The sequence below is a fragment of the Dipodomys ordii genome, unplaced genomic scaffold (genome assembly GCF_000151885.1).
Source record: "Dipodomys ordii isolate 6190 unplaced genomic scaffold, Dord_2.0 Scaffold5, whole genome shotgun sequence".
Taxonomy (NCBI): Eukaryota; Metazoa; Chordata; class Mammalia; order Rodentia; family Heteromyidae; genus Dipodomys; species Dipodomys ordii.
This window is the reverse complement of record NW_012267221.1, coordinates 1521419-1547146: the sequence shown is the minus strand read 5'-3', so window position 1 is coordinate 1547146 and position 25728 is coordinate 1521419. Positions and strand designations below refer to the sequence as shown.

Here is a 25728-nt window from a genome sequence, read left to right as displayed (position 1 = left end):
TTAATGGCTTTTTAGCACCATTGGTCTTTGAACCTATTGGGATCCACTTAACTATATTGATTGATCATCTTGTAATTCTTTATTACCAATTTAAAACTGTATTATTTTAAGTTGAAAATTCTTAATGAATAATATCTGTATCTGTCCTAGTTCTGGATACCTTTGTTTGAAGCTGCCTTTGAAGGCACATGAACCTTGATTTCCCTGTCAAAGAAGTACAGTGAAAGACATTGTTTAGAATGAAAGCCTGTCTTGTGCTTCTGTTACGTTTTGCTTTGTACCATTATGATCTTTTACTTCTTTGACTTCGGTGGTTTTAGGATTATATGTAAGTTAAATTACATGGTATCTGGTTTTCCATGCTTATTTATTTCCTTTAACATCTCCAGATGGCATTGATATATTTGTAAATTATAAGATTTTTTTTCTTAGTCTGAGTGTTGCTCCATTGTGTACATATACTGCTTTTCTATTCATTGATGGACAGAGACACTTACATTATATGTCTTAGCTATGGTGAACATTTAAAATTGAACATTAAACATTGGAGTGAGATACTGATTTCATTTCCATTGCATATATATCCAGAAAGGATATTGCTGGATAATATGGTATTTTTTCTTTTACCTTGGTAAGTAAAGTCTTCCTGTTAATCCATACTGGCAGTACCTATTTACATTCTACCAGTACTCTCAAGAGTTCTGCTGTCTCCGCCTTCAGTCAACATTTGTTGACTTTTCTTTTTGATATAATTGTTTTCCTACTAGGTATGCTAAGATACCTCTAGGCATTTTTTAAAAATATTTGATTTTTTTTATTTAGTACAAAGGTGTTGCCATTTAACCAAGCAGTTTATGAACACAATATATCTCACCCATCCCTCCTTTACTAACCTCTTCTGTCTCACTTTTTAGTTTTGTAGGATATAGTTTGAATTCTTGCTACATTTTCCCTTTCTTTTCTTCATTCCTCTGCCCTTTTCCCCTTAACACTACCCTGCCTCTTTCAAGTACCCACTTCCTAGTTTCTTTTTTACTTAACTTCGACTCTGCCTTTCTAAGGAAATATACTGTTTTAATTCTCCCTCAAATCTATCATATTTCAGTTAATCCATTTTTATATACTTGGATACCATCCAATGTATTCACTTAAAAATTTGTAAGCTTATTTTAGCTTATATGTATAAGGGAAACCATGGATCCTTTGGCTGTCTGGGCTTGACATACTTAACAGTTTTTTTATTTTCCAAGTCTTTCCATTTCTTGACAAATGGTACAGTGTCTTTCTATTGGAGGAATAAAATTTCATTGTGTATATATATCCAATTTTCTTGATCTATTCATCCATTGGGGGGCATAAGAGGAGATTCCATACCTTGAATAGTGCCAGAATGAACATAGTTATGCTGGTGGCTTTCCTGTATCCTGTTTTGTAATCCTTTGGGTAAATGACCATGAGTGGAATTGCTAGATCATAGGGTAGTTCTGTGTTTAATTTTTTGAGGGCCTCCACACTGCTTTCCAGAGTAGATGAACAAGTTTACATTTCCATCCACAGTGTATTAGGGCTTTTAGCCATATCCTTGCTAGAATCTGTTACTGTTACTGTTTTTTTGATCATGGCTATTCTAACTGGGGTAAGGTGGAATCGCCTAAGTACAATGCATCTTGATGGATGTCAACCCTTTCATCATAAGTTGTGCTTCTTCTGGAGCTGGAACTCTGAGACTCAGTGTTCTTGCTTAGCTTTTTTTCAAGGAGCTCTACCACTTGAGTCACACTGTATATAGTCCACTTCCAGCTTTTTGTGTTTAATTGGAAATAACAATCTCATTTGTGTACTGGCTTCAAACTGTGATCCTTAAATCTCCTGAATAGGATTACAGGCATGTGCCACCAGTGTGGGCTGAGTTTTTGAGCTTGGGGTTTTTTAAGCTTGGATTTGGTGTTTGTTTGTTTTTTCTTTTTTGGTAGTTTGAGCTACATCCCAGCCCCATATTTTAGATCTTAAACTCTTACAAAACATAAGACTCACAATTTTTTTTATTCTGTAGGTAGTTCAGTCCCTCCACACTATTGAGTAATTCTGTGTGGAAGATTTTTTTAAATTTTTTTGCTTGTTTGCTTTTGTATTGAGGGTCATTTCTAAACCTTTGTCAAGATCAGTGTCAACAGAGGTGTCTTCCTGTGTTTTCTTTTACAAGTTGGTACAGTTTCAGGGCCTAGGTTTAAGTTTTGAGTCCATTTTCATTTGACAGTTTATCTTGGTAAGAGTCAAATTTCATTCTTCTGCATGTGGATGCACTTTTTCCAGGAAAATTTATTGAAAAAAATCTATCATTTCCTCATTATGTATTTTTGGAACCTTAAAGATCAGCTTATCATTAACATCACCCACATTCTTGGTATTTCTGGGCTAAGTGGTCTGTTCCATTGGTCTGTATATCTGTTTTGGTATCTGTAGCATGCTGGGTTTGCTTTGATTATAATAGCTTTGTGAACATTGGGCTTAGGTTTATAGTCTTAATTTTATAGAGGTATATTACATCTATACATAATGTTTTGAATTTTGGTAGTTTGGGACTTTTCTGGAGTTTCATCAATTTCAAACCAGAATTCCAAACCTCACCAAAGTGCTTTTGTCCACTCAGTAGCTGTGAAACTATTTCAATGTGGGGAAACATATCTGGATGTAGCCTCCTTTCCAATTTTTGCTGACTTTACTACCACAACATGACAATAATCATTGGTGATTTGATGATAGCTTAGTGATCTTTATCAGATGAATTTTGGAGGTCAGAAGTTCCAAAACAGCCCTTAGCAGGCTAATATAAACACTGCATCTTCTGAAGGCTTTAGGGAAAATGAAGTACATTTTAAAATAAGTATTATGACTTAGTTGGATTCAAAATAATAGATTTTCCACTTGTATGCTACTTGATTTAATTAAATTATTTAACTCTTCTGTGTCCCCTTAAAAAGATTCTGAGTATTTGCTAAATTTATTTTCAGAGTTAAATGAACCAGGTCTTTTTTAATGTGTCTAGTAAGTAAATTTTGCTTAAGCTATTGTGATTACTTTCTAAAATGTTCCTATAGGAGCTGGGTGCCTGTAGCCCATATCTGTAATCCCACCTACTCAAGAAGCTGTAAGGATCACTGTTTAAAGCCAGTCTGGGCAGAAAAGTCCATGAGACTCTTCTCTCCAATTAACCACCAAAAAGCCAAAGTTAGAGCTGTGGCCCAAGTGGTAGAGCATGAGCTAGCCTTGAGCAAAAAAAAATGCCAAGGGATAGTGCCCAGGCCCTGATTTCAAGCTCCATGACCAGCATAGGAAACAAAAACAGACCAAAACAGTGCTCCAAGGAGAATTTTAAAAACAAATTATTCATTCTTTCTCTCATGAATTATTCATTCATCTCTCTCTCTCCTCTGAATAAAGAGAAATGAATGTATTCGAGTATTTACCCCCCCAAAAAACAAACATTTAACGTAGTCAGTAGACTACATACGTTGCGGAGTGAAGCAAGACGTGAAGGATTTTCCTTAAGGGATGATTATGACTATGGTCTTATCTATTGGATGGATTGGTAGGAAAAAAACTATATGTGGAAAAGGAAGGAAAGGTACAAGAATAATAGACTTAAAGGAAAGAGAGAAGTAGTTGTAAGTACAGTATAAAATGTTAAGAGTATCAAGCCTCTATTGGGGATTTTTTACATTTGAAAATTTTAAACATTTTGCACAGTCAAAAACGTATTTTTTAATCTAGAAACCTTTGTCTTTTAACACATGTAATGTTTATAGTATTCATCTTATTTTTTTAAGGATTTGGATTCGTTGAAATGAGCAATCGTAAATCAAAGAATAACAACTTAATACATGCAGAGTGCCTTTTACAGGTTAGTATGTTTTTTCCTTAATCTCAAAGCCTTACCTTGCAAAAATGTCAGAGAAGTAGTTGACTTTTTTTTTAGGTTGACTTTTTAAAAAAATCACTTAGAAGGGCTTACTCTTTTCCTTTGAGGAAAAGTACAAGGTCATAAATAGTCAGATGGAAGCAAAGCTTTCCAGACTGTCAAAATTAATTTGGAATGACAAATGCTCTTATTTTTATGGTGTTCTCAAACCGTTTTCTGTCAGTGGTTGTTGAAATTGTTTCATATTAATGTCTGGTGTTACTAATTTCATCCTTTCTGTCTTTAGATACTTGTATCTTAGATTTTTTACTTAAGTATTTCTAAAGTAATTGATTTTAATTTATTTAAATACTGACTTTAGAATCTTAAGTTTAGTACTGTCTTTGTTAAATTTATTATTAAATTATTCTTTTTGGTATCATTCTATGTGGAATTATTTTCTTAATTTTAGTTAATTCCTAGTTTACAGCAGCACAATTGCTTTTTTTTATAAATTGATACTTTACCTTACCTGGCTAAACTCATTTATTTTATTCTTTAGATGTCCTATGTACAACATCATGTCATTTACAAGTAGAGAAAGTTTCCTTCCAATTTCCATGTTTTTAATTTATTTCTCTTTCATAGTAATTTGGTGAAGCATCAATAAAAGGTTGGAACAGGAGTAGTGAGAATGGACATGCTTATCTCAAGGAGTAAACATTTGCCATATGAGTATTAACCTTTAGGTTTTTAAAAATAGGTACCCTTTATTAAGTTAATGAAGTTTCATTATATAACTAGTTTTATTTTTCTTAAGCACAGACTATATTTCAAATACTAACTGTGTAAGTGTATTTCCTCCTTGAGAAATGTATACTTATCTAGGAAAAGGGCATATTTCTACATAAGCATTTCCATTTGTTGACTTGACCTCAGCTACATTTATTTTTCAAATGAACACTATATTTGTTTATAGCCCTTTTTAAGACCTCACTTTATTTTCTAGGAAAAATGTTTCAAAAACCATTTTACTGAGTGCCAGGCTTTGTGGTGCATACCTGTAATTCCAAATCTCAACAAAGCTGAGACAGGAAGATGATGTTTCCAGGCCAGACAGGGCTACACTGCATAGCAACAACTTATCTCAGAAAACAAGAAGGTATTAGGGACTTGGGAGATCGGAGCATTGTGGTTCCAGACTATACGACGCCAAAAATGGTATCCTATATTAAAGACCATACCAATCATGAGGGTCATCATCTATAAGCCCAGCTACTTACTTAACTTCCCTAGCAAAGGAAGTAAGTAAGTTCAGGGTCTGAGGCCAAGTCACTGGGGCATGTAGGGGTGGATCCTGTCTGAAAAACAACCAAAGCCAAAAGGACCTAAATAGTATGCTTCCTTAATAAATAAGGCCCTACAAATTCAAATTCCAGTATTGCCTCCAAATAAGAAGAAACATTTCAAAATCAGGTATAATTTATATGGATTTCTGTGTAAAATACAGTTTTTGAATTTAGAGATTAATTTCTGTATGTTATTAACATATATCCCAGTATGACTAGGATTTTTCAACGTTCTTAGCACAGATTAATTTTCTGCGTATTTGGTACACAGTTGTTGTACCCTAGAAGATTTCAGTGATGATTTTGTTTTGTTTTTAAGGAAAGGGTTGAAGTTTGTCTTTTGATTTCTAGTGTTCTTATCTTTGTAGAGAAATTGATGCTCTGATTTATTGAATCTGAGTTTATCTCTGATTCTAGAGTTTTTTGTTTTGTTTTACAAATATCACTGATTTGAATGTTTTACAACTAGCTATTATTTCTATAACTCCTACACTTACAGATAAAACAATTAAGATTTAGGAAAGTTGGTCTTTATAAGTTCATATCACTGGCTTTTGGGCACCAATCCCAATTTTATTTCTACTTCATTTAAAATGTTAATTATACATTCTTTTATCCCTAGTGAATAATTTTCATTGCTTAGCTTGTGGTACATCTAAAGAGAACACAAGTTTTAACTCTTTGGTATATGAAGAGTAAGTCCTGTGCTGTAAATCTGGGAGATAGAAATAATTGGGGGCTTTTATTTTTCAGCTCATGGACCAAATCTGAGATAGCTACCCTACCTAATAAGGTTGTCCCTTAAGAACCTCTGTATTAGCAAGAAATCCAGTAAAGAAATGACTTTAATGATTTTTAAGACTATAGCAAATTACCTCACATAACCAAGTCTAAGGTTCTAATTGTAAGACATACTCAAAATATAGCTTGAGGGGGGCAGTGTTTCTGAACCCATTTCAAATGGTTCGTTTTGAGATTTTTTGTTGTTGTTCATTTTTCAGTAAAGAGGATAGAAACTAGACCTTTAGCTTGCCTGAAAGGGGCTGTATTGCTGAGCTACATCTTCATTCCTGAATTGTATTTTTATAGCCTAGATAAATCTCCTCTCTCATATATGTTAATAGATTGTTTGTTGGTTTGTTTTTTGTAGTTTTTTTGTTTGGTCATTTTCTTTCCAATTCATTTGCTATGTCTTTCTGAGTATGGATCATATTTTTTTAAATAATTTTTTGATCTGAATTTAATAGGTCCTCATAACTACACAAACTTAAGCTTCTATTTTCCAGTCTTCACTGTTATGACACATACAGATTGGTAGTGATTGAGATAATTGTGTTTAGATATATTTGTCTTTAGCAATTGGTATGTGGTACATGACCATTATTAGCTTGAATTGTTAGATTTCTTCCTGTTTTTGTTCCTTGTTCCTTGCCTCACTTAGTTTAAAGCAATCCTTTTGTTAGTGTTGTAGTTTAAATAAGTCTCCATTTTATTGAAACTTTTCACTACTAAATTTTCATTAATTCTGTGTCTGGATAAATAAAAATAATCATTAAGTTTATAACTCATGCAAATGAAAGTCAGAAGGAGTCAGAATACTTAAGACAAGTATTTACTTAGGGTTGTATTGATTCATTAATACTTTTCTGATGGTTACAAGCATACTTTCTTTACATTTTGTATTACATATATAATATTTATATTCATTTTGTTTTTATCAGGTTCAAAGAACATTACGTGAAAGATTTTGTCATCAGAGTCCACATGGTAACTTATTTGGAATCCAAGTACAATACAAGTAAGTATAGTTCTGCCCTTAATCTGTTAAGAAACATTTATAGATGCCTTATGAATTTTATAAAATTTAATCAAACACAAATTTGATCTTAAGTAAGGTTAAAGTATACTTTTCTTGTTGTTGTTGTTATTAGTATTGCACTTTGAATTCAGCCTTCCAGTTACTAAAGGCCAGCATTCTATGACTTGAAACATATCCCCTACCCTATACTTTTATACATGTAAAAATATTTGTCTTGTGTTTAGTACCACGTGAAGCATAAGCTGCTACAAATATTTCTATAATGAACAAGTCCTTTAACAATCTTCTATTGCTTTTATTACTTGGTATTATGGAGAGAATTCTGATTTTCTTGCTCTTAATACTAGGCAGCCAGCTCTAGGAATTCAAGACCATAGAGTATTAGTAGGAAAAGGGATTTCTAAACATAGGGGTTCTAAGAACTGTCACTGTTGTCCTTTGTCTATTATCATAAAACCCAATATATTCCATACATACAAGGATTTCTCTACTATCTTCTTTTCCTAGAAATTTGAATTGGGCAAAGAAAAGAGGAACTTGTTTTGTGTTTTTTGGTGCTAGTCCTGTGTCTTGAACTCAGAGCCTACATGTAGTTCCTGAATTTTTGTGCACTATGTCACTTGAGCCACAGCTTCACTTCTGGATTTTTGATTGTTAATTCGAGATAAGAGTCTTATGGACTTACTTGTCTGGGCTGGTTAAGAACCTCTATCATCACTAGCTAGGCTCCTGAGTAAGATTAGAGGCATAAGCCACCAGCACCCAGCAAGAGAGGAATTTTTATGCATAATTCAAATTTAGCTTTAAAATGCACAATGTGGTACATTATTCCAATGTTATATTTTAATATTTGGCCTTTTTATATCATTTTAGACACTTAATTGAGCTACTTAAAAGAACTGCTATCTATGGAGAAAGTAACTCTGTACTCATTATTGGGCCCCGAGGATCAGGAAAAACACTGGTAAAAACTTATAATTTCTAGTGTTTCTTTGGTTTCTAAACGTGATGATTTTTAATATAAGTAACATTGAAAAAAATTCATTTCATTATTTTGTAACATTTTGTTTTTTTTCCTCTTTTAAATCATAAAAGAAAGGCAAACCCTTATGATGTTAGGGTAGTATATTTTAAATGAGCCTAGCTTTTTCTTTAATGTGTATTTAGCTACTAATAGAGAATATTTCCTTTTCAGTTTAACTTCTTTTTCTCACATATATTTAAATCACAATGTATGTTCATTATATTATTATTAAAAAACTTTCAAAATATTTACAATACTAGAACATATTACATCTAAGTCTTAAGATTTCACAGCCATGAATGATACTCAGAAGTAATCAAAAGTCTAATGATAGTTAAGCAACAATTCTGAAGTTTTTCTTGTTATATAGTAATAATTATATTATGTATTAATATATTTTATATATTAGTATATGATATATATTATAGGCATATAATATATATGATATTGTATATCATATAGTTATTAATTATATTTTATATGTATACATATATATAGATATATGTATGCATATATATGTATGTGTTTTGGTGCTTGCCCTGGGTCTTTTAACTCAGGACCTGTACCATCTTAAGCTACAGTTTTACTCTCAATTAAGAGATAAGAGTCTCATAGACTTTCCTGCTCTAGGTAGCTCTGAACTATGATCCTGGGATCTTAGTTGCATGAGTAGCCAGGATTATAGGCATGACACACTGGTGCCCTAACCTTTTCTCATTTTCATTCCAGGGTAACATATAAGTGCTTTACAATAGTCTGAGAACAACAGTGGAAATAAAATTTGTACAATCATTTAGTGTTTTCTAATGTACCATTCGGATAGCTTTTCACCAATTATAATAATACTTGGTAGAGTAAATGCTTTTGTTTTTGTGTCAGTTGTGGAGTTTTTTTAAACTCAGAGCCCAGACACTGTTCCTGAGCTCTTTTGCTCAAGGCTAGTGCCCTACCACTTTGAGCCAGAGCACCACTCCTAGTTATCTGGTTGCTAATTGGAAATGAGAGTCTCTCTTGGACTTTTCTGCCTGAGGTGGCTTCGAACCATGATCCTCAGATCTCAGCCTCCTGAGTAGCTAGGGTTACAGGCATGAGCCACAGGCACCTGGCCTGGAGTGTTAGTGATACATAAAATGTTCTGATACATAGAATTGTAATGGACTGTAGTTCAGTGTGGTATATAGAGAAATATATCTTTGAGAAATTCAGAATTGTTACTAAACTATCATTTGAATTTTAGGTAGCTTTTTGAGAGTATCAATTATGGTTTTGGAACCTTAAGACACAGATGTAGTTCTAGTTACGTTCTAGTTATACTTTAAACTGTAAAGTTTTTACTTGAACAACCTGTTTCTATAAACCATTGTTTAAAAGGAACATGAGCTTCTTTTAATCTTTTCCATATTATTAGATACTTTACTTTTTGTATTTTTTAGCTAATAAATCATGCTTTGAAAGAGCTTATGGAAATAGAAGTGAGTGAAAATGTATTACAAGTTCATCTGAACGGTAAGCATGTCATTTTCCCAATGGAACTGATTACAAATTGCATATGCTTTTTCTATCGTGAAACAAATTCACTTGTATGCTTTAAATCTGTGTGCTTATATTTTTTCAACTAGATCCATGTTCAGTAGCTTGTACTGTATCACATTGTACATACTAGTTTTAGAACTCAAAAAAGAAATAAAGGACGTATACAAATACTCTGATTTTTGTTGTTGTTTTTAATAATACTATTTCCCCAAAAATTTAGTTTTTAAATCTATCAAGTACCTTATTGTTTGTTTTTTAAAAGAAATCAATGAGAACTAACAGACATGATTAATATTTTCTCGTTAAATTTCAAAACCATCGGAAAATATATGATTACTGTCAAATTCTTTATGTTAATTAAATAGTTTAAATGGACTACATTTCAGGACTGCTGCAGATCAATGATAAAATTGCACTGAAGGAAATCACAAGACAGTTAAATCTGGAAAATGTAGTTGGAGATAAAGTTTTTGTAAGTATCATTTCAGCTACTTTATTAAATAATCTTCTGTTGTAGGGTCTCAGATTCTAATTTGTGTCATAAAAACATGTAATGAAGGTGCCAGTACCTCTTGCCTATAATTTTGGCTACTTGGGAGGTTAAGATTGAAAGGATAACTTTAAGGAGATCATTATTTGAAGCCAGCTTGAGCAAAAAAGCTTATGAGACCTTCTCAACCAGTAGTTGCCTGCAGTGATACATGCCTGCCATAGCAGCTACATGGGAAGCTGAATTCAAATGGACTGCAGTTCCAGGTCAGCAGAGCAGAAAATTCTGCTATACTTCATCTCAGTAGAAGAAGCTGAATGTGTCGGCATGGTCTTCTCATCCCAGCTATGATGAAAAGTAATAAGCAAACAGATTCCTATTCAGGCATGTAATCAGGCAAAACTTAGGTCCTAGAATAAAAAGCCAAGGGCTTTTTAATGCTCAAAAATGAGAAGTTATTTTTCAAAGCTGAGAAAGCAGGTTAAATTGTGATCACGTACTACTGACCTAACTTGTTTTTCCTTTGTACCTTGGCCCTCGTAATTTCATAGAGCATGCTATGCAATTAAGCATTTTTTAAGATTTAATGGAATTTTTTTTATTATTCCATCAAAAGTATAGAACAACAAATTACTGAAATTATATTAGATATTATAAATAATCTAGAGATGATTTGAAGTATAGTATGTAGAATTGTGTAGTTTTAGTTCTTTTTTTTGGGGTGGGGGGTTCCAGTCGTGGCGCCTGAACTCTGGGCCTGGGCGCTGTCCCTCAGCTCTTCAGCTCAAGGCTAGCGCTCTACCACTTGAGCCACAGCGCCACTTCCGGCTTTTTTCTTTTTGCTTATGTGGTGCTGAGGAATCGAAGCCAGGGCCTCTCAGGCATGCAAGGCAAGCGCTCTACCACTGAGCCACCTTTCCAGCCCGAATTGTGTAGTTTATATGTAAATATTGTACCATTTTATATAGGGGATTTGATTATATACAGGTTTTGCATCTTGGAAATTCAAGATTCAGCCCTCCAAGGGTAATGAAGGATGACTGACTAGAGGTTATTGGTTTAATCTTTTCATTATATAGATTAAATATCTCAGGTTGACAGAATATAGTTTGCTTCAAGATTATAGTGGCCACTGGATGCCAGTGGCTCATGCTACTTAGGAGACTGACATCTGAGGGTAGAAGTTCAAGGCCAGTCCATGAGGCTCTTATCTCCAATAAACTTCCTAAAAAAGTGAAAGTAGACCCATGGCTCAAGTGATAGAGCACTAACTAGACTTGAGCAAAAGAAGCTTAAGGACAGAGCCCAGTCCCAGAGTCCCATCACACACATACATACACACACACAAAACCAGCAAAGGATTAAAAGGTGACAAAAACTTGTTATTAAAAACTGAAATCACTTAACCTAGAACTTTCCTGTTTGATATATTTACAGTAATTGCATTAAATATACCTTACATAAGTATATTTAATAATAAATATAATAGTCTTTTGAACAAGCCAGAAGAATGTACCTGAATAACTTGAAACACTGATTTTCTAGTGGATTGTCTCTTTGAAACTTTGTTTTATTACAGCAAATCATGGATGACATCTCTTGCTCCGCCTTGGAGATATTACTGATATAAGAGGATGTCATCATCACTATGTGTGGAAATTCTTAAAAAACAATTACACTTTTCATATCAGATTGTTCAGCTGAGGAACAAACAAGTTGACTTTTTAAAATACCTTAAGGAGATAAAATTTCATAACTTAAAAAATATTTTAGTGGAACCGCTACATAGAATTTGGAACCTCTCCATTAAATTTTATTTACCATATTTGTGTCCAAAAATATTTTATGTACATTGCAAGTTAACAGCCAAATGTGATACGCTATAAATTTTTCAGTAGGCTCTTGAAAAGACAAACATTCATATTTTGACAATTTTTTTCTGATCCCCCCCCCCTTGGGGATCTCACTTAAATTCATAGTAAGTTCTTTGGTGGGAGAAACTAATTTGAGACTTGCAGGAACCTAGTTGTGCTTGAAGATATGTGAAAATAAATTCATTCTAGTTCTTCAACTTTATTTAGATGTAGCAGCTCTCCAAAAGCTACCTTCAAATAAATTCAACACTTTACTAAATTTTTTAGAAAATACAGACTTTTAAACATAACTAGTATTACCATCTTCATTGCTGTGATTCAGTGCCATGGGTTAGCGAACGATTCTATATAAAAATCTAAGATTCAGTCCTTTTAGTTATTGTATTAAATATCTGATCACTTTTTCCTTTTTTTGTTATTCAGGGAAGTTTTGCAGAAAACCTTTCATTTCTTCTAGATGCTTTAAGAAAAGGTAAGTATTTTAAATATAAAAATTTGACAGTAGTAACATAATTTTTTAAATTAAGGTTTCTTATAGCACATATTAGTTGTGCAGGCAGAGTACTATTGTGACTTTTTTGTCAGTCATGGGGCTTCAACTCTGGGCCTGGGCGCTGTCCCTGTGCTCTACTGCTTGAGCCACAGCGCCACTTCTGGTTTTCTAGTGGTTTATTGAAGATAGGAGACTCGGGGAGTTTCCTGCCAGGGCTGGCTTTGAACCATGATCCTCAGATCTCAGCCTCCTGAGTAGCTAGGATTACAGGCGTGAGCCACCAATGCCTGGCCCATTGTGACATGTCTATACATGTATACAATGTATCTCAATACAACAGACCCCTTCATCACTTTACTTTATTTCTCCTCTCCCTTAAACTAATTTCAATAAGACTTACTGTTATTTTCATTTTTTTTATCAGCGTAATTGTTTTTATGGAATGGGAAAGAGAGTCTCATTGATCAGTCTCACTCCCTTTTACTCTCCCATTATGCTTATTTTTAATTTTAGTCTCTGCTGACTATGAAGATAGTACATGTTTTTATAAACAGAGACTTACGAAGATAGTACATGTTTTTATATACAGAGACTAATGGTCACTACTCACTGTCCTTAATAGTGATTATTGAAGTTAACTTTGATTTCTTGTGTTTATTCACCTGTTACTTATCATTCGTAGGGAGGTAGATTAAACTTTGATTTCTTGTGTTATTCACCTGTTACTTATCATTCAGAGGTAGGTAGATTAGATAGATGCACATACATACATACATACATAAAAATTTACTAGAATAAAATCAAACCTAGGCATGGTGGCATAGACCAATATACCCAGCACTGGGGAGCGAAAACAAAGTTTAAATCTAATCTGGGCTACATAGCAAGATCATTTCAAAAAGCAAAAAGAACAAAATAATTTGTGTTCTGTATTCAGTAATTTTTTTTATTATTTTTAAGTAGTTGTACAAAGAAGTTCCCATTCTACAAAACAGTATATGAGTACAAAGTGTCTGACAACATTGTCACCCATCTCTCCTAACCCATCCCTTCTCTCACTTTATATTTAGTAATTTTTTTAATCCACATCTTTTTTATGACTCATTTATATGCTGTATTATGAAGACACTCTAATTTTTAATTTCCAGTTAAAGGCTTTTGTTTAATTTTTTTATAATAAGAAAATTTAAAGGATTATCCATGTATTTCCTGGGATGAGTTGTCATGGATAAAATTCTAGTTAAAAAGCATCATATTGAGAAGAGTTAATATTAAGAAACTTTTATAAGCATATTTGAGAATGCTATTTTTGAGACTTTAAAAACATTTTCATGTTTGGCTATTTAAAAGGAAAACATTCTCAGTTTAATTTGCATAGTTCTATTAGTGGTGCTTATCATTTCATATTTTTGTGGAACATTTATATTTTATGTCTTATGTAGTTCCTATTGTTGAAGACCTTATCTCATTTGATTATGGAAATTGTTTTAATTTCCTTTGGACATTTGGTAAATAGAAGTTTAAAATATTTTACATAGTTTAAATTTATCTAGAATTTTTTTCTCATCCAGATAATGAAAACCTTCACCACTGTTTCTATTTCATACAGACATTTTTAATTTGGTGATAATTAATTTGAGTTTGGTTGGAATTTATTTTGATATGTTTTAAAGTAGAGCTCTAACATCAGAGCTAACCTTACAAAGGCTCTGTACCTAACTTTCTCCACTATTACATAGGTCTGTTTATAGACATTTGAGTACTCTGGTTCAGCATCTATATTTGTTTATTGATGGAGTAACTGGTTTCTTACCAGATTTTTCTATTTATTTAAGATTTGATTTAGGTAATTAAATATAAAATAAGTATATATATTTTTTTGTGGGTTGGTTGGAGAAATTAAGACCCTCTAGGCTTCTTTTTCTGTTTTCTGCAATAGGGTTGTTTTCTATTATAGGTTAACTTGACAGCTTTTAAAAATGTAAAGATACCCTTAGTGAATGAATGTATATGAAGCATCCTTAGTGAATGAATGTATATGAAGCATCATTCACTATTTTTCTTTTCCCAAGTGCTTGAACTTCCATTAATGTATTGAGGAAAATGTATCCAAAATCATACTGAGCTTTCCCTCATTGGTAATGTATTACAAGTTCTGGTTAAAAGAAATTGAAGTAATTTTAGTCGAACTTCCTTAACGTTGATTGAAATTATTTGACTAGCTAGATACACTCTAGATTTCTATGCAGTGTGTTTTCAAGCAATACTTTTGTTCAGATACTTCATTTATCTTTCAATCCAAGAGTAGGTTTAAATAGATAGTTGAAGGTCTGATAGTTTCATAATTACTAAAGAATTAAATTTAGGTAATTATAAACACAGTCTGTAGTCATTTAAATGATTTTTTTAATATTAACAAACTGTTATAGTCAAGTGACTGACTCTAAAATACTTGAGGGAATAGGGTCTGTCTCTAAACTGTAAGTAATTTTTCCTATTGGATCATCAGTAAGTCTCCTACCCAAAATAAGTTATCAATATATTTGTTTAATTGAGTTCTTAAAATTTGAATTTCATAGTTTGAAATTTAGGAGAAAATATGATTACATATTAATGTCAAGCTCTCAATTTATCATAGGTGACCGGATTAGCAGTTGTCCAGTAATCTTCGTATTAGATGAATTTGATCTTTTTGTTCATCATAAAAACCAAACTCTCCTCTATAATCTTTTTGACATTTCTCAGTCAGCACAAACTCCAGTTGCAGTTATTGGTCTTACATGTAGATTGGTAAGTTTTGCTTATAAAAATGAATTCAATGTTTAGAAAATTTAAACTTGATTGCTCACATTGTCTTTTTTACTTATTAAGCATTTAAACATTTTGAAAATTTTGTTTTACCAATGCTGTATTAGTCTTATTTTTCACAAATTATAAACAAGAAAAGTCTTTCCAATGGAATTACAGAAGAAAAAAGAGAAATGTAAATATGTATGAGTTCTACATTAGCAGGTAAAAGCAGCCAAATAATCTCAATATTACTTTATAAATATTGATAATGGTTGCTACTTTTACTGTTTAAGATTCTTCTCACATTTTGAAAATTCTTGAAATCAGCCCCAACTTACTAAGTACACATCTTCAGAAATAGGTGAGATTGTGTCAAGCAGCAACAATGCTATGGTTTGATTTTTCCTTGGGGGATTTTAGAATGATTTCATCAATATTCTCAACCTCATCTTTACACTTTCCAAAGGCTCTGTACCTATTCAACCTATGCTTTACCAGACTTTGTATTTATATTCTTACACTTTTATACTGTGAACTTCCTTGCTGAATCACAAAAAACAGATGTTTAATTGTGACCTAGATTCTCATACTCAAGCTGTCCTGCCTCTGCAGCTTTCTTCTGTCTTTCCTTCTATTGGTAGTTAGCTTACGTTAGACTTGTTTACTATTTTTCTTTTCCTATAGTTCTTTCTTTTTAGTATAATGAAAATTTTTACTAAGTCACTCTAGTATAGTTTTTCTATAAAGTGGCTATCTCTGTACCTCCTTCCCTTCTACTTACGTACTTTGAATGTGTTTCAAGTTAGCCTAATTCATAGACCATCTGGACAATACACCTTTTTTATTCCCCCTTGCCAAAAGTAATAGGCTAACACAAGGCTAAATTAGGAGGCTTTTTGCATAAATAACCAAACAGAAAACAACAAAATCTTCCTTTGAGTAGAAATGTTAGTGGCAAACTTACTGATTTTATTCAGTCTATCTGATTTTCCAATCCTGTACTTATTTCAAATATAATTTGACCTATGTGTCTATTTGTAGGGCGTGAATAAATGGAAGGAAGTAGTTACTTTGTCGGCAAGAAACCATTTCCCTTTGGAAATATTTTTTTTTCCTCTTCCCTGTATTCCAGCATTGCCAACTTCTGTCATTAATGTTTACTACTAGAATTTTTACTGTTTACTACTAGAATTTTTTTTAGTGGTGCTGGAATTTGATTTCATGTGCTTGCTTGGCATAGCTCAATTGATAACCCATGCTCTCAGCCCCTTTAGAGAGTATTACTTTAACTGTTTTACCACCAACTACTTTTATGAGTGATCTAGAAATCCTTAAATAGGAAATGCACATCTGTCTCTGAACATAACCACCTACTCTTAATTCTTATGGTAGCCCTACACTTAACTATTGGATATATTCTGTTTTTCCCACTCCCTCAGTCTTCCTATCCCAAGCTATTAATCTTTTCTATCTACCTCCTAAACTACCCATGTTCCCATTTTGATTATTTAAATTCTTGTCTTAAGGCCAGGCATGATAGTTGACAACTATAATCCCAGCTATGGTAAAGTCAGGGCAAAAAGTTAGGAAACTTCCCCTGTAAGTCAATAAGCTGTGTTTGGTACAGCACAGCTCTGATGCCAGCTACACGGGAGGCCATAGGTAGGAGGATCATGGTCTGAAGCCCACCTTGGGAAAAACTGTAAGACCCTGATTAAAGAGTAACTAAGCAAAAGGGCAAGAAATATGATTCAAGTGGTAGATACTTTCCTAGCAAATAGAAGTCCTTCACTTCAAACTTCAGTACCTACCACCTAAAGAAAAACAGAAAATTTCTTGCTTTTATACCATGGCTTCTTAACTTCACATCTTTAAACTGCAGTACTATCTTAAGAAAAATAATTTTACTTCTATATCATAGTTTCTTCAGTTGAGTATATTTGAGTTTGTATGTTTTCAGATTTCAGTACAGTATCTCCTTTTGCATATATTATCTAATTTATACAGTTATTACAAACTAGTTTCCTTGACCTTTTTCCATCTCCTCTGTCACTATTACTTTGAGACAAAAGTCAGATACTATTTTAAGTTTTTCAGAGTATATTTTTCTGCTATAGTTATTATAGCTTCAAATGTGCAGTAATTTTTTAAAAAATCAAATATCAATGTTTACATTTGAGATAAGCTTGTAACAGTGTTACTAAGATGTAAGTATACCTTATTGTTTACTTATTTAAACTACATAGTTTATGCATAATTTTTCTATGTTTGTTGTGTTCATAGTTGAACATTTATTATAATTTAAGAGCCCTATATTTTTTAGGTCTCACTCCAGATCTTATTCTTCACTAGCACTGAGAAACCATTAGCCTTCTTGTATTTATACAACAATTTACCTATGCTTCTTTTATGGTTTCTTTCATAGAAGATATTTTAAGTATAGGTGCAAAGTATAACAGTTCTTACATTTTATCACTGAATAATATTACATTGTATACATATACCACAATTTGCTCATTCATCAGTTGATAAGACATTTGGATTATTTACATTTTAAAGATATTTTGAATATTGCTTGTATTTACACATTTCTGTGGATTGTTTTCATTTCTTTACATTTCTTTTAAGAATGTGTCATATTTTGCATATATATGGGGAGTATACACTGATTAAATCCAACCACTCTTTCCCACCAACTCTCTGTACCTTTCCTAATTTTAGTCTCTAGTCATCACTGTTACACTTTTAGCCCCAGCACTTGTTTACAGTTTTTATGTATGAGATACTTGTGGTACTTCATATCTATGGATATATTTTCAGAAGTGGATACCAGGTCACATGGTAGCTATAAACTTAATTTTTTGAGGAACACCTATACTGTTCTTCAGTCATTTCCTTGGTTCTATAGGAATAGAATTATTGAGTGATTTCATGTAACATTTGCTGCAAGAGCTGAAATTGAATATTAAAAAGAGATTCAAGTCAGGCTCCAGTAGCTTACAGCTGTAATCCTAGCTACTCAGCAGGCTAAAGATCATAGTTAAAGCCATCCCAAACCAAAATTTAAAAAACAAAGAATCCGTGATTCTCTTATCTCCAGTTAACCCCCCCCCACACACACACACACTAAAAAAAAAAAATCTTCAGTTGTGGAGCTATGACCTAAGTGTAAGAGTACCAGCCTTGTGCTAAAAAGCTGAAGGACAACACCCAGCCCCTGAGTTCAAGCCCCAGAACTGAAACAAAAAAAAGAAAGTCAACATTGACAATTTCTACTCATCTATATGACTGAAGAAGACAACTTACTGTGCTTCTAATGTACAGCTTGAACACATACCAGTTTTAGGGAAGTTGTTTCCTTCACCTAAGAAAACTTTTTCTTTATCTTTCTTACATGGAAGATGGCTTAATTTTCATGAATGGTAATAAATCTCATTGTGTTTTGTAATCTTAATTTTCTCTGTCCTTACCAGGGTTTCAACTAGGGCTAGAGCTTGCTTGCTTGCTCTGCTGATGCTCTTGCCCATGAACCACAACTCCAGTCATCTTTTTACTAGTTATGTTGGAGATGCAGTTTTGTGGAATTTTCTGCTCAGGCTGGCTTCAAACTGTAACACATAGCTATTTTTAGTAAGAGTCACAGTTTTTTTGCCATCATTGTAGTCTTAAAATGTTATTCATTAACTCTGGATAACACTGTAAGAAAAAGGCATGGCATCACCAAGCTTGCAGGATTTCTAGAAAGGGATTATATGGTTTGCATGACTTTCTTAAATGTTTATTTTTGTTGTTGTTATGTTTGTGTGTGTGCATGTGTGCAGGTCTGGGGATTTAACTCTGGGCCTACGTGTCATCCTTAACTTTTTTACCCAAGGCTGGTGTTCTACTTCTTGAGCCACAGCTCCTCTTCAGCTTTGTACTGGCTAATTGGAGATAAGAGTCTAACAGACTTTTTTGCCTAGGCTGACTTCAAACCATGGTCGTCAGGTCTCATCCTCCTGAGTAGCTAGGATTACAGCTGTGAACCACTGGCGTCTGACTAAATGTTTTACTTTCATACAGTCTTATAAACATTTATGATAATATATAATAGTTTACTTACATTTCTAACATTGCCATAATATTTTGTAAACATGTCTTACAGATATTTTGATTTGTTTTTAAGGATATTCTAGAGCTCTTAGAAAAAAGAGTGAAGTCACGATTTTCTCATCGGCAGATACACTTAATGAATTCATTTGGTTTTCCACAATACATTAAAATATTTAAAGAACAGTTATCGCTACCTGCAGAATTCCCAGATAAGCTTTTTGCAGAGAAGTGGAATGAGAATGTTCAGGTAAGTCAAAGTCAATAATGTTACTTTATGTGTATTGTTGTATGACTTAAAGCAATTGATATAAGGTTTCTAATGTTGCTTTGGCAACTGTAGAAATGTAAATCATATACCTGTTTTCTTGTTTAAAAGTAACTAAAATAGCCAGATGCCAGTGGCTCAAGCCTTCAATCCTAGGTACTCAGAAGGTTGAGATCTGAGAATCGCTGTTTGAAGCCAGCCCATGCAAGAAATCCTTGAGTCTCTTACAAATATCCATATGTTCTTTAGATTTAGTGAATCTCAAAGACTTACACTGACCAATGTTAGATTATCTCAGTATTAGCATCAGTTAAAATTGTTGACAAGTATTGACAAATTTCAGTGTGCATGGAGAAGGGAAGGAGTGTGTTATTTTTGTGTTTGATACATAGAAGAGAAACTTCCTTTTATTGGGGGGGAGGGGGTGCTGGCAGTGGAGCTTAGGGCCTGGGTGCTGTCCCTGAGCTTGTTTTGCTCAAGGCTAGAGCTCTGTCACTTGAGGCACAGTTCCACTTCTGGATTTTTTTGAGTAATTTATTGGAGTTAAAGCTCTCAAGTCCTTTCCTGACTGGGATGGCTTCAAACCATGATCCTGAAATCTCAGCATCCTGAGTAGCTCAGTTTATAGGTGTAAGTTACTGGCACCTGGCAGGAGAAACATTTTCCATTCCTATATATAGTGTTTCAAATGTTCAGAAAACTTAAATGTTTGGATTCCTCCCCTAAGGGTATCCTCCTTTAGTCTATTTGTGAATGCCTAGAGTCCATTATATAGGTGATCATTCCAGTTATATATTAGATTTAGCTTCAACATATGAGAGAAAACACGTACTATTTGTCTCTGAGCTTGGTTTACCTCACATACCATTCTTTGTTCTTGGTCTATCCTTCTAATGGATAGTCTATTCCTTCTAATAGATGAGTAAAATTCCAGAGTGGTTGTATTAGTTTACATTTACACCAACATTGAATAAGGCTTCTTTTCCTCACACCCTCACCAACATTAGTTGTTTCAATTCTTGATGTTGGCCAATCTAAGTGGAGTGAGATGGAATCTCAAAATAGTTTTAATTTGTTCAACAGGGATATTGAGCATTTCCTCATGTCTATTTGCCTTTTTTTTTGCCAGTCTTTGGGCTTGAACTTGGGGCCGGGACACTGTCCCTGAGCTTAGTTTGCTCAAGGCTAGCACTCTACCACTTGGGCCACAGTGCCACTTCCAGCTTTTTCTGTCTGTGCAGTACTGAGAAATCAAGCCCAGGGCTTCATGCATGCTAGGCAATCACTCTGCTACTAAGCCATATTCCCAGCCTGTATTTGCCTTTTTTTCTTCTTCTTCTGAGAAGTCTCTCAAATTCCTTTGCCCATTATTGATGGGATTTTGAGGGGGGTTAATTTTTTGAGCTCCTTGTATATTTTGGATATTAGGCTTTTGTTTAATGTATTGCTAGTCTTCACTACACTAATCTGTAGGCTGTCCTTCTAGTTTAGTTACTTTGCTGTTAGTTGTGTTGACCTTTGCTGTACAGGAACTTTTTATTTTGATATAATTCCATTTGTCAAGTCTCTTTCCTATTTGCTGTGCCCTCAGAAAGTTTCTATTCCACCTATGCCTATAAGGTTGAATGAGGAGAAACAAATTTTTTAATGTGTAATCTTTTAAGATATATGTATCCCAACAAAAAGGAAAATATTGTAGTGCTGGGTTCTGAAGGAATTGAAGATATCTGATATACAATATTGGATTAAATTTAAGTGTGTAATGATTCATTTTCTGAATAGAATTACATTATTTATAGGTTCTAAAATTGATTATTTTATAATATAGCAATAATAATAATAGATTGTTTCTACCATTAAATCTTAAATACTAATATTAAATTCAAAGTGATAATTATGTATTTATTTACTCAAAATTATTCTTGTTTGGGTTATATAGTCTCATATTTAAAAACTTTAAATTAAACTTTGTTAAAAACTAATCCATGCAAAATATTTAATATCAAAAATGAAAATTTTGTTTGTGTCCATGTTCATTCTTTTTTTGTTTTTTTTTGGGGGGGGGGTCCGGTCGTGGGGCCTGAACTCTGGGCCTGGGCGCTGTCCCTAAGCTCTTCAGCTCAAGGCTAGCGTTCTACCAGTTGAGCCACAGCGCCACTTCCGGCTTTTTTTTTCTTTTTGCTTATGTGGTGCTGAGGAATTGAACCCACGGCCTCATGCCTTCAAGGCAAGTGCTGTACCACTGAGCCACCTTCCCAGCCTGTTCATTATTTCTTATTTTGCTGGCTAATGCATATCTGTGTGTATATCTTGTTTCTTTTGCCCCGCAGTGCTGAGTATCAAATTTAGGGCCTTCTGCATGCTAGGTATCCCCTATATCACTGAGCTTCATCTCTCCTCCTCCTCACTTGGTCTCTAACATTACAAACTGTCTGCATGCTTGAATTTGTTATTTTTATGTAAAGGCTTGAAACTGCTTAATATTCTTCATTTAACCTTTTCCATATTGTTCTCATTCATAATTCTTCACTGTTTCATCTAGTATAAATTTTAAGTCTTTGTTCTTAAAATCAGATATTGTGCCTTTATATGAGTTTATGTGCTCCATTCCACCCCAAATTAATCTTCCCTAGGATTGAATCTTTCAGTTAAGTTAGGCAGATTTTGTTATTGCATCTAATTGTTGAATTTTATTCTTTATAATTAGTGCTTCCATTTTGTCCCTCTTTTACCTTTTTCCTCTAATCAAGCCTCTATTCCTGGCCTCTCGATTGACTTTTCAGTGTGTCACAGATGTACCAACTTTTGCAATTCCTGAGCTGAATTTTACTCTAAGACTTTTTTTTCCTAAGAGATTGAAAGGCAGTCTGGTATTTAAATTTTGTTATCTCCTAGAGTTTGATTATTACCGTCCCTGTTTTCTTTCTCTGTCTTCCTAAGTGACTATATACTGCATTATCGTCCATTTCCTAATAAACAGGGCTGGGAATATGGCTCAGTGGTAGACTGCTTGTTTAGCATGCATGAAGCCCTGGGTTAGATTCCTCAGTACCACATAGACAGAAGAGGCCAGAAATGGTACTGTGGCTTGAGTGGTAGTGTGCTAGCTGTGAGCAAAAAGAAGTTCAGGGACAGTGCCCAGGCCCTGAGTCCAAGCTCCAGGACTAGCCACTCAAAAAAAAAAAAAAATTTTTAAACAACCAGTTTAAGAACTTTTACCTTTAATACATTTTTTTTTTAAAAAATACCATACAGAGGGGTTACAGTTACATGGGTAAGGTAATGAGTACATTTCTTATCAAGCATTGTTGCCTCCTTTGTTTCCCCTTTAATACATTTTATATTAACTAATAAAAAAAAAGAGTATAAGAAATTTAGAGATGACTTAAAGTGTACATCATATGCCAGTTTATATAAGGGGTTTGAGCAAATTCAATTTGATGGCCTGTGTAGTTTTCTTCAGCTGAAAGAACTATTTAATACAGGAGTGCTTAAAGCTATAATCCTAATGACTTGGGAGGCTGATATCAGAAGGTTCATGATTATAAGCCATCCTTAGCAAACAGTTCATGAGATTCCCCCACTTTAACCAATTAAAAGCTGGGAATGGTGGTGTACTACTATCATCCCAGCTGCACAGCAAACTGGACCAAGCCATCTTAGATGCAAGTGAGACCCTATTCAAAATATAATGAAAGCATAAGGGGCTGTGGTTATAGTCTTTAAATGATAGAATGACTGCCTAAGAAATACAAGGCTCTGAGTTCAAATTCTAGTACTGTGAAAAAATTAAAATTAATAAAAATCAAATGGGAATTAGTGATGAATTATACCTCTGGATAACTTAGAAAATAGTTTCCTTATGGTAATGTCCAGCCTTTGGTACAGACCTACGTATCTGCCAAACTTAGAGGTAGGTACATGGTAAATACAAATATTTTTGACATTCTTTTTTTTTTGGTCCAGTCGTGGGGCCTGAATTCCTCAGCTCTTCAGCTCAAGGCTAGCGCTGTACCACTTAAGCCACAGCGCCACTTCCGGCTTTTTAGTTTCTGCGTATGTGGTGCTGAAGAATCGAACCCAGGGCCTCATGCATGCAAGGCAAGCGCTCTACCACTGAGCGACCTTCCCTTTTTTGACATTCTTTAAGTTAAATTTTCATGAACAAAGCTAGCACCACTAGGATCTGTCTTTTAATTCTTTTCATTTTTTATATGCCAATCATCTTGAGCCACTTCCCTTTTGTATGTTGTTTCTCTTTTAAACAAAAAATCTGTCAGCACCATGGACAGAACTCCTGTCCCATTAGGATAGGCAATATGGTGAATGCTATCTAAAATCAGTATTGATTATGTAGAGTTTTTGGGGTGTTTTTTTTATTACAAGGTTAACATAAAAGTACTTGTAGAGAAAATGGGTTATCTGTGGAATCTCATTCATAAAATACAGGGTTGAAACTGCATCCTGCTTAATTTAAATGTTTGTTTTAGACTTACCTCAAATGATGCAACAAGTAAGCAGAATTAACCCTATTCCAGTATGGCAATATAAGAAAAGTCTCTGGAAAAGAGCACACAGTGGAATTAGAGTTAATTCTCCTCAAAGGCAGTTACCCAAAATACTATAGCCGAGTTCAAGGGGTTATTTATAATAGCCTTATCTTTAAATATTTGAACCAAGATGGAATTTAACAATTAAAAACCTAATGAAGGGGAAACAAAGGAGGCAACAATGCTTGAGAAGAAATGTATTCAGTACCTTGCTCATTTAATTGTAGCCCCTCTGTATTTTCACAATAAAAAAAAAGGCAAAAACTAATGAGAGAAATTATTTTTTAGTGACTCACATATAGGTAATTCTATAAAAACAGTACTATAGAAAAAAAAGTGAGAGTTTTGCAAATAAATGAGAATTGAAGTTAATTTGTTTTGTTCTTTGTGTTTTTGTTTTTCCAGTCCTGGGACTTGAACTCAGGGCCTGGGCACTGTCCCTAAGCTTCTTTTGCTCGAAGCTAATACTCTACCACTTAAGCCACAGCAATATTTCTGGCTTTTTCCTGGTTGTGTCATACTGAGGAACCTAGGGCATGCATGCCAAGCAACCACTCTACCTCTAAGCCACATTCTCAGCCCTATAATTGAAACTTTACAGAGAAAAATTTTTGTTATTTTTGCCTAAAATGTAGTTTTCCTAAGTACTATTGAAATACGAAGATTATGGAAAAGTAATTACTGATTCATATATGCGGTTTTATGTTAATTCTATGTATTTCCAAAAGTTATTTGACCTTGTTTATGGATGGATATGTATATGTTTAAATAATAGAGTTTGAAAATAATAGTAAAGCGAATAATATGTTTGGTGAGAAACTTTTATTCCCCAAATCTGAATCTTCTTAGGGTAGAAGACTTGTAGTTAAAGCTGTAGCAAATCTAGAAATGCTTAGTTTTAGATATGCTTTAAGAAAAGAGTCCTTACTCTATGTTGACAACTTTGAAAATATGTGCCAATCTTCCTTGGCTCATCCACCTCTGATAAGACCATTCATCTAATCTTTTATCTGTTGCCATTGGTCTTCACCATTAGTCTTGAATCCTGTTCACTAGAGTCTCGTTGCCTCCTTTAGATAGTGCTTTTTCTAAAAGGGCCCTGATCTCCAAATTTCCAAAGCCATTTGCCTCTTCTCAAATATATATTATCAGTTTAGTTTTGCAAACCTTATCACCACATTGTTCTGGAGGTTTCCTTCACTTGTTTGCTAGATTGATGTTCTCTCTTAAATCTCTTCAGTTTTTATTGTCTGTCTCTTTTTTCTGACTTTGTTCTTGTTATACCTACTGGTTAAATATTGATAACCCATAGCTTACTTCTTGACCATATCTTCCTTTTCACCAGTAGTTCTATACTCTGTATATAATTGTTTTTTACTTTTTTTCTTTTTCCTTTCAAATCCATCCTTCTTAGCAATTAATTCTCCCTCAGAAATGTCTTTAGTACATGTGCTAATTCTCTTTATATAACCTTAATAATTCAGACCTTTCTTGACTCTATTGTTGACCATATCAGTACATCCAATTAGATTTTCCTTCATCTTTCTATAC

At 33.7% G+C, this 25728-nt stretch overlaps 1 protein-coding gene across 8 annotated transcripts in view; it reads left to right on the top strand.

Annotated features, from left to right (window-relative positions):
* The window catches only part of Orc4 (origin recognition complex, subunit 4), a 47867-nt gene that overhangs the window by 14098 nt on the left and 8041 nt on the right, over nt 1–25728 (top strand). For 4 of the 8 annotated variants that reach the window (XM_013030279.1, XM_013030295.1, XM_013030287.1 and 1 more), the window contains exons 2-10: nt 3828–3901; nt 6969–7045; nt 7940–8030; nt 9524–9596; nt 10010–10095; nt 12411–12459; nt 13923–13988; nt 15119–15270; nt 19436–19609. In XM_013030279.1, coding sequence (XP_012885733.1) covers nt 3845–3901; nt 6969–7045; nt 7940–8030; nt 9524–9596; nt 10010–10095; nt 12411–12459; nt 13923–13988; nt 15119–15270; nt 19436–19609 — 825 coding nt within the window. In that variant the 5' untranslated portion in view covers nt 3828–3844. Of the gene's footprint in view, nt 1–2974; nt 3046–3827; nt 3902–6968; nt 7046–7939; nt 8031–9523; nt 9597–10009; nt 10096–12410; nt 12460–13922; nt 13989–15118; nt 15271–19435; nt 19610–25728 lie in introns of those variants that run through there. The other 4 variants (XM_013030271.1, XM_013030321.1, XM_013030313.1 and 1 more) reach the window with 4 other exon arrangements.